This window comes from Gossypium arboreum, chromosome 9 (assembly GCF_025698485.1).
Source record: "Gossypium arboreum isolate Shixiya-1 chromosome 9, ASM2569848v2, whole genome shotgun sequence".
In the NCBI taxonomy this organism is placed as follows: domain Eukaryota; kingdom Viridiplantae; phylum Streptophyta; class Magnoliopsida; order Malvales; family Malvaceae; genus Gossypium; species Gossypium arboreum.
Window position 1 is genome coordinate 61,988,185 of NC_069078.1, and position 16,967 is coordinate 62,005,151.

The window sequence follows — 16,967 nt, forward strand, 5'->3', positions numbered from 1 at the left end:
TAAAAATTGTAGTCCTGATTAAATGGTAACTACTAAGTTCATTAAGTTATGTTATTTTCAAAATTCGATGCGTGAAACATATTATTGCATGTGTAATACCATTTGCCATCCTCACATATTACTTGCAAAAACATAGCTAATAGATTTAATGGCTGCTATTACATTAAGATGACTAAGAATGATCCAGTGAAGAACATGGACTAAATTCCTAACTTTATGCATAATACAAGACTAATGATAAAATTTAAACAAACAAACTTAACTGCTATTATTTGAACATGACAAATTTTTAAAATTTGAAAATCACTAAGATTAAATATAATTAAATCAAAGTAAAGTAATAAATTCATAAGGAAGTACTTGATTTAGTAACAAAATTTAATCCTAAAATTACCCTTTAAAATTAATTTATTACTAATTTATATGTTAAAATATTAAATAAATAATACTGCTAGCATTAATATAAAAAAAACTAAATTATTCGAGTAAAAAGAAACCTACAAAAATACCTTCTCTTAATTGGTTCAAATTTTATTTTAGTTTTACTTTTATGTTTTAACTATGTGAAATTAAAAGACAAAAGGCCATAAAGAAGCTTCTAGAGGCAATTGGGAGAAGGAGAAAAGAAAAAGAAAAGAAGGATCTGCAAAGGGGGGCGGCTGAAAGAAGAAACTGAAATAAAGTGGCCGCCAGATTAATTTGCCTTTTGGGTTATTATTTATCAGTGGGCTGATCGACGTCCAGTCTCCAGTGGTCAAATCGCTGGAAATAAGGTAGCAAAAGATATCGGTTTTAATTTATTCATTTCAATATGTTTCCTTCTTTCAATTCAATGTATTGCCTTTTATTCACTGTCTTTGATCGTGTTGCAGTCGAATTGATAAGCTTTTGTTCTGATATAATTTCCATATTACCGAAAATACTGAGCTTATGAGATTATGAGAAATGTTTTGAGATTTTATCTGTTGAAGTTGTTAGCCTGAAGCGACTGTATAGGAAGAGTGCTTTTTAGTTTGAGGGGAAGAAGACTTTTGATTGTTGTGAGATGAAGAGGAAATTGCGTACTTGATACAACTGAATGTATGTATCGTTTTTGCTAGTAGTAGGGCTCTTTCACGGTTCTGTAGCAGTTCTGAAATGGTTTATTAGTTAATTACTGAACTGATAAAACTGAAAACCTTTGTTGTTTCATTTTTATAGGTTATTGGCGCCTTTGAGTTATCATCCAGTCTGGGCCACCCACACCAGAAGAGAGTGGGAGCAAGAGATTCAAAATTGGATATCAAAAGTTCCTATTCTAATCTGAATTGAAGCAGGCAGGTCCATGAAATCCTCCTATCCCTTGTGTTCCACATAAAGTAAGATCTTATACAAGTCTGTCCTCCCGCTTCCTTAATTCATTGTTTTTGAAATTGGAATTTGAATTGGATGGCTTCCTCTGGGAATCCCAATCCTCAACCACAAATTGGCGGTGGAAGTGGAGGCGGAGGCGGCAGTGGAGGGTTCGATTTGAACAAACTGTTTAAGCCCAGTGCCAGCCCAATGCTGCAGCATCAGCATCTCCAAGACATGAACGTCATGGTAACTCCTCCAAGTCCTAACACTACCAACCTGACTACATCCCCATCTTTCCCAGCCCAACTGTCAACGCCGCCTCCACCTCCCTATTTAACGCCTTCCTCCTCTTACCCTCCTCCTACTGGGCCTTACCCTTTCCATCACCAGTACCTTCACTACCCTTCTCCTCCTCAACACCAACACCCCTTGCATCCTCATCCTAATCCTTCTGGACCTATTCCTTATCATCTCCAACCCCAACTACCCACCACTCCTACTTCTGGAAATGACATTTTGATGGCCTTTTTTGGCACTCAGTCTCAGTCACAAGCTCCTGCTCCTGTCCCTTCTGCCCCACCTCTTAATATGAATGTCAACCCATCTGCCCCTTCGCCCTCTCCCTCCTCCTCTCCCTCACCTGCCCGACTGTTGAGCAGCAAGGCCCCCAAGGGAAGGCATCTTTTTGGGACCAATCTCCTTTACGATATTCATGTCAGGCTGCCCAGTGAAGTACAGCCCCAACTTGAGGTCACTCCCATTACCAAGTATGCTTCTGATCCTGGCCTTGTTCTTGGTCGTCAGATTGCTGTTAATAGGAATTACATTTGCTATGGTCTTAAGCTTGGGAATATCCGTATCCTCAACATCAACACCGCCCTCCGGTCCTTGCTTCGTGGCCACACTCAGGTATATCTCTTTATACCCACTTTTCTATTATCAAGTTCCTATTGTGAAACATCTTATTACCAGCTCAACCTTTTCATTCATTTTGTTTCTCCAAATATAGAGAGTGACAGATATGGCCTTTTTTGCTGAGGATGTCCACCTTTTGGCCAGGTACTCCTTTCTACCTATTTCATGGGATAAATTGACTTCATTTGTGTCATCAAAAAGTGCTCATCTTTCATTTTCTGCAGTGCAAGTGTTGATGGCCGGGTTTTTGCATGGAGGATCAATGAAGGCCCTGATGATGAAGATAAGCAGCAAATTTTAGGCAAAGTTGTTATTGCCATTCAGATCATGGGGCAAGAAGAACTGAAACATCCACGAGTCTGTTGGCATCCTCACAAACAAGTAATAAATCGGTTTGTATTTTATGTTATCAAATAGTAACTATTATGTGCTTGTCCTGTCCATACTTTCTGTTCCTTGTCGTAAAGGTTCAACAAATGTTATCCAACAGGAGATTTTGATGGTTGCTATTGGAAATCGTATCCTGAAAATTGATACAATGAAAGTTGGAAAACTTGAAGGGTTTACAGCAGAGGAACCTCTTAATTGCTCTGTTGATAAGCTTATTGATGGGGTTCAGTCAGTTGGTAAACATGATGGTGAGGTTACAGAGTTGTCAATGTGCCAATGGTTGACTACCCGTTTAGCTTCAGCTTCAGTAGATGGCACGGTTTGTACAAACACTTTTTCTTATTTGCTGGTTTATTTCCTCTCTTTTGGTTCTTAATATAGTTGCTTCTGAAAACAGAAATGAAAACTGAGTGATGGTCATATCTAGAACACAGAAAACCTCTTCAAAGATTTTCCTATAGTGGCTGTACATGACATCTAAAGCTGATAATGTTTTATTTCCAGCTAACATGATCACTATAGTTATGGATATTGAGCCTTTTTAATGTAAGTTTTTTGGTTGTCCAAAGCGATTTTCTCATTATAACTATTAACTATTATTGATGTGGGAATACTGTAAATCAAGTAGTTGACAGCCGTTGGCCTTTTTAAGGCCTAGAAAATTAAAGATTTTGGTTTGACTTGTGGCAGTTGTTCCATTAGGCAGTGTGCTTAAATTCCGAGCAGACCATCTGTATTCATTCTTCAATCAGGTAATGATATTTGTGGAAACCGTAAACTCTGTGACAGGTGAAAATTTGGGAAGATCGTAAGCCCTTACCACTTGCAGTGTTGAGGCCACATGATGGACATCCTGTTTACTCAGCAACATTCTTGACTGCCCCGCATCGCCCTGACCATATAGTTCTTATCACAGGAGTAGGCTTCTTTTTCTTTTCCTTTTTATAGAACATTTTCTATGTCCATTTTAAGCTTTTGTGATTTAGAAAATTACTTGTGCGTTTTTGTTAGTACTGCGCCATAAATTCACTTTTCATTATGCCAAATGTCTATTTTGAAATCTTTTAGGGCCCACTAAACCGTGAAGTGAAGATATGGGCCTCTTCAGGTGAAGAGGGCTGGTTGTTACCCAGTGATGGTGAATTATGGCAGTGTACCCAAACATTGGAATTGAGGTGTTCTGCTGAGTCTGAGGTTGACAATGCATTCTTTAATCAAGTTGTGGCACTGCCCCATGCAGGCCTGTTTCTGCTTGCAAATGCCAAGAAGAATGCCATATATGCTGTGCACATAGACTATGGGCCTAATCCAGCTGCAACTTGCATGGATTATATAGCTGAATTCACTGTCACAATGCCCATATTGAGTCTCACTGCAACAAGTGATAGTTTGCCAGGTGGAGACTATACTGTCCAAGTCTACTGTGTTCAAACACAGGCCATTCAGCAATATGCTTTGGACTTGTCTCAATGCCTGCCACCACCCCTGGAAAATGCAGACTTGGATAAAACTGATTCTAATGCTGCTCATGTTTTTGATGCCATGAACTCTGATGTTTCTGCTTCTCTGGAATTATCTCATGGATATAAACCAAGCCCTTCAATTTCAGTGTTGTGTATAAGCCCCAGTAGCTCTGAAAGTGCAGCAGTCGTGAGCTGTATGCAAAATTTAGCTTCTTCAGATGTTAATTTCATATCTGAGAGTGCTGTGTCTGGCATTGAAAGTAAGCCAAGTGCTTTGCTGTCTTCTAGTAGTGCCGAAAATATGCACAGTGCATCTCTTACAGGGTTATCACAAAAGTCTTCTGGTTTTAGAAATCCAAGTGCTGATCATGTTAACCACTCAGCACATGATTCTGTTGACCACAAGGTAGATACAGTCAAAGAGAATAAGGCTGAAATGCCCTACTCTGGTGGTCACCTGCAGAAAGGTGAAGATATTACCCAAAATGACATTTCAACTGTTCCTGGTCCTCATACAGTGTTCAAACATCCAACCCATCTGGTAACACCATCAGAGATACTGTCTACCATGGCTTCATCGACAGAGAATGCTCAGATTAGTCAGGTTATTAATGACAGTGAGGCAACAGTTGAAGATGTTGTCGAGAATGATGCTGAAAGCATAGAGGTAGAAGTTGACAATCTTGGTGAGACAAGGCTTTGTCAAACTAATGAAACTAAATGTTCACAAGGCCCTCATACTACTGTTACAGATAACAAAGAAAAGGCATTCTACTCTCAGGCATCGGATCTTGGCATTCAGATGGCCAGAGATTTTTGTGCCAAAAGTTATGGCGTTGAGGGAGCTCAACAAGCTAATCTCATGGGTGTTTCAGTTCAAGAAGATAAACTTACTAATACTGGTGATGGGGATGACCAGAATGTGATTAAAGATGTCCCTCCAAAGGTCAGTGAAACTGACACTGCTGTCATTGTTTCTGCATCTCCAGCTTCTGCTAAAGGGAAAAAGCAGCAAAAGAAAAATTCTCAAGTATCTATCGCATCTTCCCCTTCAGAAAGCGCATATAATTCCACAGATACGTCTAATGAACCAGGGTGTAGTTCCAAGGCTCTGTCAGCTGATGCTTTTTTGCCCCAATTGCTAGCCATGCAGGACTTGCTTGAGAAGGTAGGGTTTTTTTAATAAAAAGAATACATAAACAAATTTTTGAAGAAAAAATTTTCTTTTAGAAAAAAAAATTATAGAGCCTCTTCTTTATACATGTGCATTCATGTGCGTGTTAACATTTTTGATATAATTTTCTTAATATAATGATTTTGTTGCACCAAGCAGTCCCTTAGCATGCAGAAGGAAATGCAGAAGCAGATGAACACAATTGTCTCTGCTCCTGTTAACAAAGAAGGGAAAAGATTGGAAGCATCCTTGGGTAGGAGCATTGAGAAAGCTGTAAAGGCAAATACAGATGCTTTGTGGGCCCGTTTCCAGGATGAAAATGCAAAGCAAGAGAAGTTAGAAAGAGACCGCATGCAGCAGATAACAAACTTGATCACCAACTGTTTAAATAAGGACTTGCCAGCCATGTTTGAAAAATCCTTAAAGAAGGAAATAGCTGCAGTTGGCCCTGTTGTGGCTCGTGCTATTAGTCCTATTCTGGAGAAAAGTATATCTTCTGCTATTACAGAGTCATTCCAGGTAAAACCAAAAATCCAAATTTTGTTCGCATATTAGATTGTTTGGTGCCCTATAAGAGTGAAGTGTTCATTTATTTGGACAAATGCACCATTATAAATGAAGACATGATAGGAAATGTAGCAACTATATCTTCTTGTGGGAAATGTTAGCAGGTGCTCTTGGCATGGGTCAATGTGATATTTATAGGAAGAATTTCGTAGTTAGTGTATTTGTTATCTCTTGAAAAGGAAATAATACAATAAAAATATCATACTGCTAAATATTTACTTTTTGGGAAAACACAAATGCTAAATGGTATTTTGAGTGATCTTAAACGTACTTTATCTTATTATTGAAATATGCTGTAATGATCTCTTTCCATCTTGTCCGTACTTTATCTTATTATTGAAATATGCTGTAATGATCTCTTTCCATCTTGTCCTATCTTTTACTTTCTGGGTAAAATTTGGTGAAACCTCAGATGTTTCTACACTATTTGTTGCTGTGGTAGCTTTCTTTCATCAATCGGATTTATTCTATAGTTGTGAATTTTTCTCCTCTAAATGAAGTCAAATATGGTATATAATTCCCTTATGCCACTAAAATTGTGGTAGTTATATTATGGGGTTTCTAATTGGGTATTTGCAGAAAGGAGTTGGAGAGAGGGCAGTGAATCATTTAGAGAAGTCAGTCAGTTCAAAACTTGAGGTGACAATGGCCAGGCAAATTCAAGCACAATTTCAAACTTCTGGAAAGCAAGCACTTCAGGTGACTTCTTGTTCATCTATCCTTTTTTTAAAACTTACATTATGTGTTTTTCTTTATTAAATTCATTTGATTCTTCCAATGCTTTTCTTTTTGTCATTTTGAGTTTGATAAGAATAACTTATTTCTAGATAATAAAAATTTAGATCAGTGGGATTGGTGAATGTATTTTCCTTTGACAAATAAGCATTCAAATGTCTCATGGACAGTTATAAATGAAATTCATAGCCTTCGTGGGGATGTTTACCCTTATTGTAAAATACTATTACATGTACTCTCCAATATCACCTAATTCAATATATCAGTTGTACCCTACCGAATGTATAAGCTTCCTTTATGGATTGGTATTAACTCTAAACTCCATTCTGCATGAAACTCTTGTTCCTATTTTTCTCTCTAGTTTATGCGGATATAGGTTGTTGAACTTACACTGGTCTGCATTTAAAGTTGATAGAAAAGGAGGGGAAAAAAGGGGGGGGGGTTAATTGATACCTGCCTAGTGTCTCCTAAAGAAGATAACAGAATCCATCAGATGAATGTCCTAAAACTTGTTGAGTTCTCTAGTTATTTCTTATTGTTTCTGGTGTCTCTAATGGTCATCCTCCCTGGTGACATTCTGCTAACCTTTTTTTTATTGGAACGAATGTTCATATATCTTAATATTTGACGTCAGATAAAGTTGTTCTGCTGATTAGAGAAATGCTGTATTCATCCACAGGATGCACTAAGGTCTAGCTTGGAAACTTCTGTTATTCCAGCATTTGAGATGTCATGCAAATCTATGTTCGAGCAAATTGATGTCACATTTCAGAAAGGGCTAATGGAACACACAGCTACTGCTCAGCAGCAATTTGAAAATTCACATTCTTCCCTTGCCCTTGCTTTAAAGGTATGGTAGATTAGTGAGAGTTTGGTGGTTTCTATTGTAACTTAATTCTCACTTTAGCGTGTTAAAACTGTCGAAGGTTACCTTCCTTAGTAGCTTAATCATGATAAAATGTAATTGAGTATTCTCATTTTTTTATAATTTTTACTGCACTTTATAGATGTTCCTGACTTGATATCTTTTCTAGGATAAGTTGTAGTATATCTGTTTACAATTTTTTATAGCCATAGAATAAATGATGTTGCATAATGAGTTTCATACAGTTATAGAGGTGCCTTTGACTGAACGTGTTTCTGCAATATCTTGTTTCTAGATTGCTACTTTGATAATATCTGAATGTAGGTATATATGCTCAATATTAGGATTTGTGCTTGAATGGGAGATTTCTAGATTGCTACTGAGATAATATCATAACCAGTGTTGTCAAGGCTGCAAGGCGCACTCTAGTTGCTAGAACCCTTAAATTGGTGCAAGAAAAGTGCTAGCCTGAGTGAAGTAAAGCGCAATATATGTATTTAGTTTTAGCAAGTCTGTATATATGATATATAAAGCTTAAGATATATAGTAAACTCTAAATTATGGTCTAGTTTATCTACAGAACATGCAAATTTTTTATTGATCAATATGCATGATTTCCTTATAGTCAATGTTTGTTGCTGAATGCTCAAATATTGAGAAGTATATAGTTTGACATGATTCCTTTTGTAACTAGTAAAGAGATATCAAATGAGATCGTGAAAAATAAAAGAAATTAAAGGAGATTCAATCAAGTGGATTTTTTATGCTATTGCCAAGCGTTCCTAGGTACAAGCCTCGTGTGCCTAATCCAAAGGGCCTTGCTTGGAAGGGTCTGAGGCATTTTTGTTGAATAATGCTAAAGCTTAAGGCACAGGTGTGCCTAGGCACAAGCCTTGACAACACTGATCATAACCTGGTTCTGTTATACTGACATGCATAGAATGAGCCGTCGAACTTCACTTCATTAATGGATGGTTGTTTTGTAATGTACGGTAGTCAACAGCCAGTTTTAATGATGTCCAATAAGGTGGTGAAATGTTCAAAGACAATTTTTCACATGTAAAGTGTTGCCTGTATTATAGACTTTGCTGGTACAACTTAAGTCTTTTAAGATAATCTGCTTTATATTTACAGGATGCTATTAATTCTGCAAGTTCAATCACACAAAGCTTAAGTGGAGAAATAGCCAATGCACAACAAAAACTTCTAGCTATAGCAGCAGCAGGTGGCAGCTCCAAGGCAGGAAATCCCTTGGTGACACAATTGAGTAATGGGCCATTGGCTCATCTGCATGAGATGGTATTCTCTCTCTGTTTCTCGTAAATCTGACAGTCATCGTCCATGTTTATCTGCCTCACACCGACTGTTTTACGTGTACAGCAGCCTGAGGCACAGTTAGATCCAACAAAAGAGTTGTCAAGAATGATAGCTGAGAAGAAATATGATGAAGCATTCACCTCTGCCTTGCATAGAAGTGATGTCTCAATAGTTTCCTGGTTGTGTTCTCAGGTAAGGTTCCAATGATCAGTTGTACTCTTTTGACATTATTTTCCTGCAACCCTTACTGTACATAACAAGAAAGCTCTACTTTGAGACCTGACATTGGTTTGAATTGAATTAACCAGGTTGATCTACAAGGGATATTGTCAATGAAACCATGTTCACTGAGCCAAGGAGTATTGCTGGCACTTTTTCAGCAACTGGCTTGTGATATCAACAGGGAAACAAGTAGAAAGCTGGCATGGATGACTGATGTAGCAGTTGCCATAATCCCATCAGATCCAACAATTGCAGTGCATGTGGTACCAATCTTTAGGCAGGTGTCTCAGATAGTGGATCATCTACAAAGCATGTCCACTACATCTGCCTCAGAATCCGCCAGCATCAGGGTTCTTAAGTTTGTCATAAACAGTGTGTTAAGCGGTAAATGATTTTGTTCAAATTTGCTAGAATATCATCCTTTTTTTATTTTTCATTTTTGTTTTTAAATATAGAAATTTAGGTACTTGCAGTGGAAAGACAAATGGGGGATTATTTCGTATATTCAGTTGTATGTTCCATTTTGTGTGAAATAGTTGAGAGCGTATTTACTTCTCAATCTTTTTTGGTTTTGAATTTCTTTTTTGGGTTCAGGTCTTTATGGCTCGAAATTTTTCATATTCAATTTTGTTTGGGTTAGGTTATTTTGGGTTTGAGTTTATTTTTGTTCAGTTTCCGATTTATTTTTACGTTAATTGTAATTACATCTACAAAATTTAAGTGTTTACATTTTAATATAAATTATTAATTTATTTATCTTTAAACGAACTTTTGATATTTTCAATTATATTTTGATTAAATCTCGCTATTCGTTGTTGTTTTGCACTAAAATGATATAATTAATTGATAGTATAAAATTAATTTTAAAATAATTTGGGGATAATGATTTTTGGCTCAGTTCTTAAAAATATATATATAGTTATCTTTTATTTATTTTTTACCTTTTTTTTTGCTTGACTTAACCTTTTAATTTTTACCATTTAAAAGTTGCCCATGATAAAATTAACCTTTCATTAACTTGATGTGGAAGTTTCGTGAAATTTTCTTTGAACACTTAGATCTTCATATCATATATATTTATCTATTTTTGTATTTTTTTATAATTTTTAAAGATAATTTAAAAGTAATTTAGTTATATATGTTAACTTTAATGGATAAATTAATTTTTTCAAATTTTGGTTTATTTAATAAGCTATTCATCTTAAACATAAAAAACATAAATCTTCAAAAATATGAAAAGATAATAAATCTAAAAGCTTTAAAAAAACTCATTTTGTTTTGTAATTTCATTTTCAATATTCTTTTAGAAAATTTAAGTAACTTCTTCAATTTTTAATTTTTTTTCACGAGATGAATGGGTTAGCAACATTTTATTTAGAAAAAAATATAAATTTTATTTATTTGCTCTTCTACAATTATATAAAAATTATATTAAAATATAAAAATTAATTTGTAAATAAAAAATATCTCTTTAATATATAAAGTAAAAGATACTTTCTTTTGGGCATTTTACCCAAATATGCCATTTAAATAATATAATTATGGAAATGGGCCATTTTTTGCATTATTTACTGGATTAGGCCGATTTCCACGAAAATGCGTCCACGTAAGCGATTTGATGCGATGTCACAAAAGCGCTCCCCAGGAAGCGTTTTGCCGATGTATATGATCAAAAATTTGACCGTTGGCTTCCAACGGTCCAAAAAAAAAAACCTATAAAACTCTCCCAAATCATTTTTCACACAAATCTCTCAAATTCCTATAATTCTCTCAAAATTCCTTTCCCTTTAATTATTTTTTATACAATTCTCTCATAATTCTCAACATTCTTTCAATATTCCCTTCAAAAATCTGTCAAATTTCATTAAAATTTTCTCAAAATTCTATCAAATTTCTATCAAAATTCTTTGTTTAAAATTTTTTTGAATTTAATTTTTTTAAATTAGAAAAATCCGATCGTGTTAGCAATGGCCGGAGAATTAATCCGTCTCGATAGTAAGCACATCTCCGTTGATCAAATGACAATGGTAAGTGATAATTTTAAATTTTCAATACTATTCGATATTTTATTCATTTTTGCAATTATAATTACAATTTCAATACTGTTTGATTTTTTTTTCATTTATGATGTTTGCATTAATTAATTTGTGTAATTTTTATTAATTTTTGTTTTATAAATTTTTATAATAGTCTATAGATCGGGTGTTGCAATGCTACACCCGTAATATGTTTGGTCCTCCATCACCGTTGATCGAGAATTACTTGCGAGAAGTGGGATTTTGGCACGTGGCCACAATAGGCCGGGGGTGCAAGTTGGACCCGAAACTAATCAGTGCATTGATAGAGAGGTGGAGACCCGAAACGCACAGTTTTCATCTTCCATGCGGAGAGTGTACTATCACTCTGGAAGACGTGCATTTGCAATTGGGATTGCCGGTGGATAGGTACGCAGTCACCGGTTCTGCATCATCTACTGATTGAGGAGTCATATGCTATGAGCTTTTGGGTGCTATACCGGATAAAATTAACAGAGGTAGGATCGAGATGGGATGGTTACAAGACACATTCCCGGAGCCGGATAATGATACGACTGAACTCGAAAGAATACAATATGCTTGGACATATATTCTTGAGATGATTGGAGGTTATTTGATGCCGGACTTGTCAAGAAACCTCGTACATCTGAGATGGCTGCTAAAACTCGTAGATTTTAGAGTAGCCGACGAATTGAATTGGGGGTCTGCCGTGTTGGCAACATTGTACAAAGAAATGTGCGGGGCGACACGACCGAACAAAGCCAAAATAGGAGGTTGCCTATCACTACTGCAATCATGGGCACGGTTCCGTTTTCCATTTTTACGTCCTCGAGTCAACCACCCATATACATTTCCACTCATAACAATGTAAGTTTTATATTAGATTTTACAATTATTACGTAGATTTAGAATATAATTTTATGCTAAAAATTTATTTAATTAGGTGGAACCATTCGGTGAGTTATGTCGGAATACCTACCTCTCTCGAAGATATACGACTTCTATTAGATCAACGATCGGAAGCAGAAGTAAGTATTAAATAAAATATATATATACATAATAAAATAATCATTTTGTATTTAGTATTTAGTATTATGTATTATGTATATAAGTAATATTTTTATCATGTTCATATAGTTTCAATAGACACCATACGAGGATCCGACAATTCGGGCAGTAATTCCGGATGAATTCTTTCAAAATCCAAACATTTGGCATGTGAAGGTCCCATTGGTGAACTATGCTACCGTGGAGATGCACCAGTCAGATAGAGTATTGTGACAATTTAAATTCTGACAACCGATTCCCGTGGTACCCGAGGTGTTTGATGACGAGCACAAAGTCGATTTACGACAATTGCATACAGATTGGCCTAGATTCTGGTCACACTATATCGAAATGTGAAAAAATTGGTATGATTATATACCTACTCGGGAACCGATCATCGTTCCAGAGTTAGCGTGTGTAGCGGAATACATGCCATGGTTTAGGATCCATGGCAAGCCATATTTATTGTCGGAAGAGGAGAGACGATGACAAATTCATGCCCAAAGGGAACGACGGGACCTTTTAAATCTAAGAAGAAGGAACGACAACGCAAACCCATCAACAGCACCCACACAATCATCAGGCCCAACAGTTCAGCGGACGACACCCACATCACAGCCTTTTCAGATTATGCCAGGTGCGTATCCTAGCCCTTATATGTATCCTAACCCTTATATGTTTCCTTTTCCTAGTCCTATGGCAGGTTGGAATCCATGGCCCGGATCATCTCCGTTCCTGATTACTCAGTGTCAACCTCCAATCTATAGGCCGTCGTCGTATGAGGGATTGTACGAGGCACCATCGGAGAACTATTCTTTCTATCAATCTCCATCACCTTACGGGATTCAAACACCTCAGCCATGGGTGACGCAAACACCACCACAATCATTATTCTATCAAGGTGGGTCATCCTCCCAACAGCCACAACCGGATCCCCTGCTAGAGGAACCACAACCCTTGCCGAAACCTGATCGAAGGAGGAATCCAGCACGGACCCGTCGACGACCCCCATGTGGCACTGATTCCGACCGCCACGGACATTAATTTTTTTAATATATTTGTACAAACTTTTTTATATTGTTTCATTTAATAAACATAAAAGTTCTTTTGAATAAGAAAATTGTAATACAACATAGTTTCATTTAATAAAATATAAATAATACAACATAGGTTTTTACGACAACTATCAACTATTTCGATTTGGACATGATCTACTTGTATGGCCTGGGTTCCTACACCATCTACACAACTTCTGATTATTTATTGTTTCTCGGATATCCATATTGGTACGTATTCTAGTCGAGCAAGGTCGACCTTTTGGTTTGCAACGCAATTCTCTATCCGGTAGCAGCTTAAACAGAGTAAGCGAGACAAACGGCCAATTACGTTCATCTGGGATAGGTGGGAATACGTGTCTCCACACGTTGTACATGGTTTCTAGTTTGTACACTTCATCGACGTAGCTCATGGGATTTAGACGGAGATTCTGACAAGCTGCAATTACATAACCATATGGATAACGAAGTGCGTCCAACCTCCCACAGTCGCAAGTCCTATTTATCAAGTGTACATGATATTGCCTGCCAATAATACCTTCGTGCGGTCTGTTAAACTCCGTCACAGGAAATCGTAGGTTGTGTCGGTCATGACAAACTGTGTGCATGATGTTCGCTCGCGCCTTCGCCTTGTTAATTTCTTGCAATACCTTTGCGCACCATACACGGCCTCCTTGCATTTGGCCTTTATAACTCGCTGCTCGCTTCAAAAATAGCGCCGTTAAACGAAAATATGTTTATCGAACAACTGATGTTATCGGCAAATGACGTGTTCCTTTTAGAACAGAATTTATGCATTCAGCCAGGTTTGAGGTCATATGACCATATTGTAGGCCGCCGTCATATGCTTGTGTCCACTGTTCGAAAGGTATGTTACGAGGTAGTCTGCGCCTTCTTCGTTAATCGAGCATAAAGCGCCAACATCTCATGAAAAGCGGTCCTTACTTATCTCATACCCTGCCAATATAAGTTGATAGCGAAAATTATATACCACTTTTTCATTTAAAATAAATTCAATATTACAAACGAAATTACATTAATAGATATTAAATACCCATGTTGGTCACCTATTGTTTTTCACTTATAAATTGAAATTACCCATAGTAGTTGGACGCAACGTCCCTTAGGCAATACCGATGGTGTGTGCGATGCCATAGGCTTCCCTGTCGCTCAATTGCGCTAGTATTTTGGTGCCTCGATCCGATATGACACAGAAATTAGGTTGGGGGTAGACATGCCTCCTTAACCTATAAAGAAAGAACTCCCAGTCAACAGCTGACTTCCCCGATGTTATTATAAAAGCAAGTGGAAGGATTCTCCCACTGTCATCCTGTGTTACAGCTAGCAATAGCCGATGGGTATATCTACCGTACATAAAGGTACCGTCAATTTGTACCAATGGCTTGCAATATAAAAATGCGTCTTGGCATTGCTTAAAAGTCCAGAACAGACGCTTAAATACTTGGCATCCACGGAGCAATCGGTCGTTGTAGTACGCAGGTTCAGTTTCAAGGTCTGTTACGCAACCTAGGACATATCTCTCCAGCACTTGACACCACTGCTACACTTCATTATATGAAGCGTCCCACCCACCATGAATCTTTTCCAACGCCTTCTGCTTAGGTATCCAAGCCTTACGGTAAAAGGGTGTGTACCTCAATTGGCTACGAATATTGGCAATTAAGACAGATACTGAAGTTCTGGGATCAACCTTCACCGTCGGTAGTATTAAGATAACTAACATATCTGAATTCATCTTGGGATGATCTTCCAAAACACTTGTCAACGAAGTACGTTAAAAAAATGTAACAATACGTAATAACAGTACCATTAAAAAAATCTAGACGGTTAGTGATACTGTACCGACAGTACATTTATGTGGACCTTTGTACTTTTTTATCTCCCACAAGCCTGTCTTTTTCCTTAACGAGGCCATGATTTTCCATGAATATGTACAGTCTTGCACTGCACACTTGGCCTCAAACTTATTGGATTTGAATTTAACCACGTTGTAGTTAACCCCGTTCATGATGCTATGTTATTTTAATGCACCAAGAAAACTATCTTTACTGGAAAACTCTTTACCAACTTCTAATTCACCTGAATCCAATGAGGAACTTGTACGGTCACGCCTTCTGTGTGGTAGATCTGGAAACTCTAATGCATCATCTTCAAATAGATCAACATTATTCATTTGGGATGGATTTGGGCTGGAGGTGAGTACGCCCTGAATCGTGGATCTTCTTCTTCTTCATCTGAACCCACTTCAACATCTTTAGGTATGATTGGAACAGGCTCTGGTTCAAAAAATAATGCAACTTCTACACCATTGAGGCCGGCCTCTCGAAGTGGATCCGCATCGGACCCATTATCTGACCTATCATCATGTGCAACGTAAAAGGTCCCCTCGCCGGTGGACGTCGTATGGAGTACATCATCCCTCCTTATGGACGTTTTACAACGTCTCCAATCAGATGTGGATTGCCAACCACTAGAAGTTGATGCCATTCCCCAGTACGTATTTCCAGCATCAAACATCGACCCACTAAGGTGCATGTCCCATCCACTAACGAAGTGTCGTGCAGGGGTTGAGTATTCCATACTGCTACTAAACATGGGCAATTCGGTATTTTGCCACCCACTAACGGAGTGTCAGGCAAGGGTCATGTATTCCTCTCGACCAGCAGTAAATGTTGAAGCTGCAAATGCATCATTTGGCGATGAAAATTGTACATATAACTCAAGATAGGGTGATCCACTAGCGACATGAGTCTGCACCATTGCCTCTAAGCTACGAGCGCTTTTGATGTCGAATAAGTCATATGTCACAGGATCAACTGAAGCACAAAATCGATACTTAATAGACAAAATTTTCATTGGCGTCGTTCCGAAGATTTTGCGCCTAATTCTTTTGCGAAGTTCTGTCAAATCTATGTTATGGTTAAAAACCAGTCTCACTGTATTCTCTGATAAAAAAACAACACCGTTCTCGTTGTTATAGACCTCACCATCATAGTAAATAACAACACTAATACATTCATTCATCTTCAATTTCTTTTCTTCTTAGCCTCTCTAATTTTTTTTTTGTAAGTTATGCAACTTGAGAATAAAATTTGGCTAATTTATAGCCTCATTTTTCTACGAACTACTGTAGCAAAAGAGCGTCCACGTGGGAGCTTTTTCCAGAAATTTTGCTGACAGTTCATCCTGCTTGAAGCGTTTTTGGCACTATTTGTTCAGAAACGTCTACTCAGAATTATTTTTCTACGAACTACTGTAGCAAAAGAGTGTCCACGTGGGAGCTTTTTCCAGAAATTTTGCTGACAGTGCATCCTGCTTGGAGCCTTTTTCGACACTATTTTTCCAGAAACGTCTGCTCAGAATTATTTTTACAGAAACCCTAAACCTTAAAACCTATTACAAAAAAATTTTATATTGCTTATATGTTTTTTCTAATACCCTAAACACAAATTTATTTTAAAAAATTAAACCGTAATCCCTAATTTAATGAATTAACCCTAATACACTCTAATTTAGTATTTAGTATTTAAAATTAATAGTTAATTTAATGAATTAACCCTAAAACCTTAAATCCTAATTCAATTAATTTTTTCTCGAAACCTTAAACTTAGCATAGTGCCAGTATGTATATATACTGCAATCATATTATCTTTGAGAATTTTTTTTCTTGTATGTATCAATTAACCTTAAATTTAATCAATTAACCCTAAACCCTAAATCAATCCATAATTTAATCAATTAACCTTAATACTCTAAACTCTAACTTAATATTTAGTATTTAAAATTAATAGTTAATTTATGCCCCAATTCAATTAATTATTTTCC

At 36.9% G+C, this 16,967-nt stretch overlaps 2 protein-coding genes across 7 annotated transcripts; one reads left to right on the forward strand and one right to left on the reverse strand.

Annotated features, from left to right (window-relative positions):
• The first annotated feature begins 550 nt into the window (after window positions 1-550).
• Window positions 551-9,747, forward strand: LOC108456702 (enhancer of mRNA-decapping protein 4). 6 transcript variants are annotated; one of them, XM_053019459.1, is made up of 14 exons: window positions 551-773; window positions 873-1,080; window positions 1,201-2,244; window positions 2,345-2,394; window positions 2,475-2,631; window positions 2,741-2,959; window positions 3,430-3,558; window positions 3,709-5,271; window positions 5,437-5,796; window positions 6,424-6,543; window positions 7,259-7,429; window positions 8,579-8,743; window positions 8,825-8,953; window positions 9,070-9,747. In XM_053019459.1, exons 3-14 carry the CDS (start codon window positions 1,429-1,431, stop codon window positions 9,373-9,375), a joined length of 4,185 nt encoding a protein of 1,394 aa, XP_052875419.1. In that variant the 5' UTR covers window positions 551-773; window positions 873-1,080; window positions 1,201-1,428; the 3' UTR covers window positions 9,376-9,747. The 6 variants fall into 6 exon arrangements, with proteins under 6 accessions (XP_052875419.1, XP_017610796.1, XP_052875418.1 ...); XM_017755307.2 differs by having other exon boundaries at window positions 972-1,080; XM_053019458.1 differs by having other exon boundaries at window positions 979-1,080.
• Window positions 9,748-13,252: 3,505 nt separating this feature from the next.
• Window positions 13,253-13,801, reverse strand: LOC128280449 (uncharacterized). The gene has a single exon (XM_053018593.1). The coding sequence runs from the start codon at window positions 13,799-13,801 to the stop codon at window positions 13,253-13,255; it is 549 nt and encodes a 182-aa protein (XP_052874553.1).
• Between the last annotated feature and the right edge of the window lie 3,166 nt (window positions 13,802-16,967).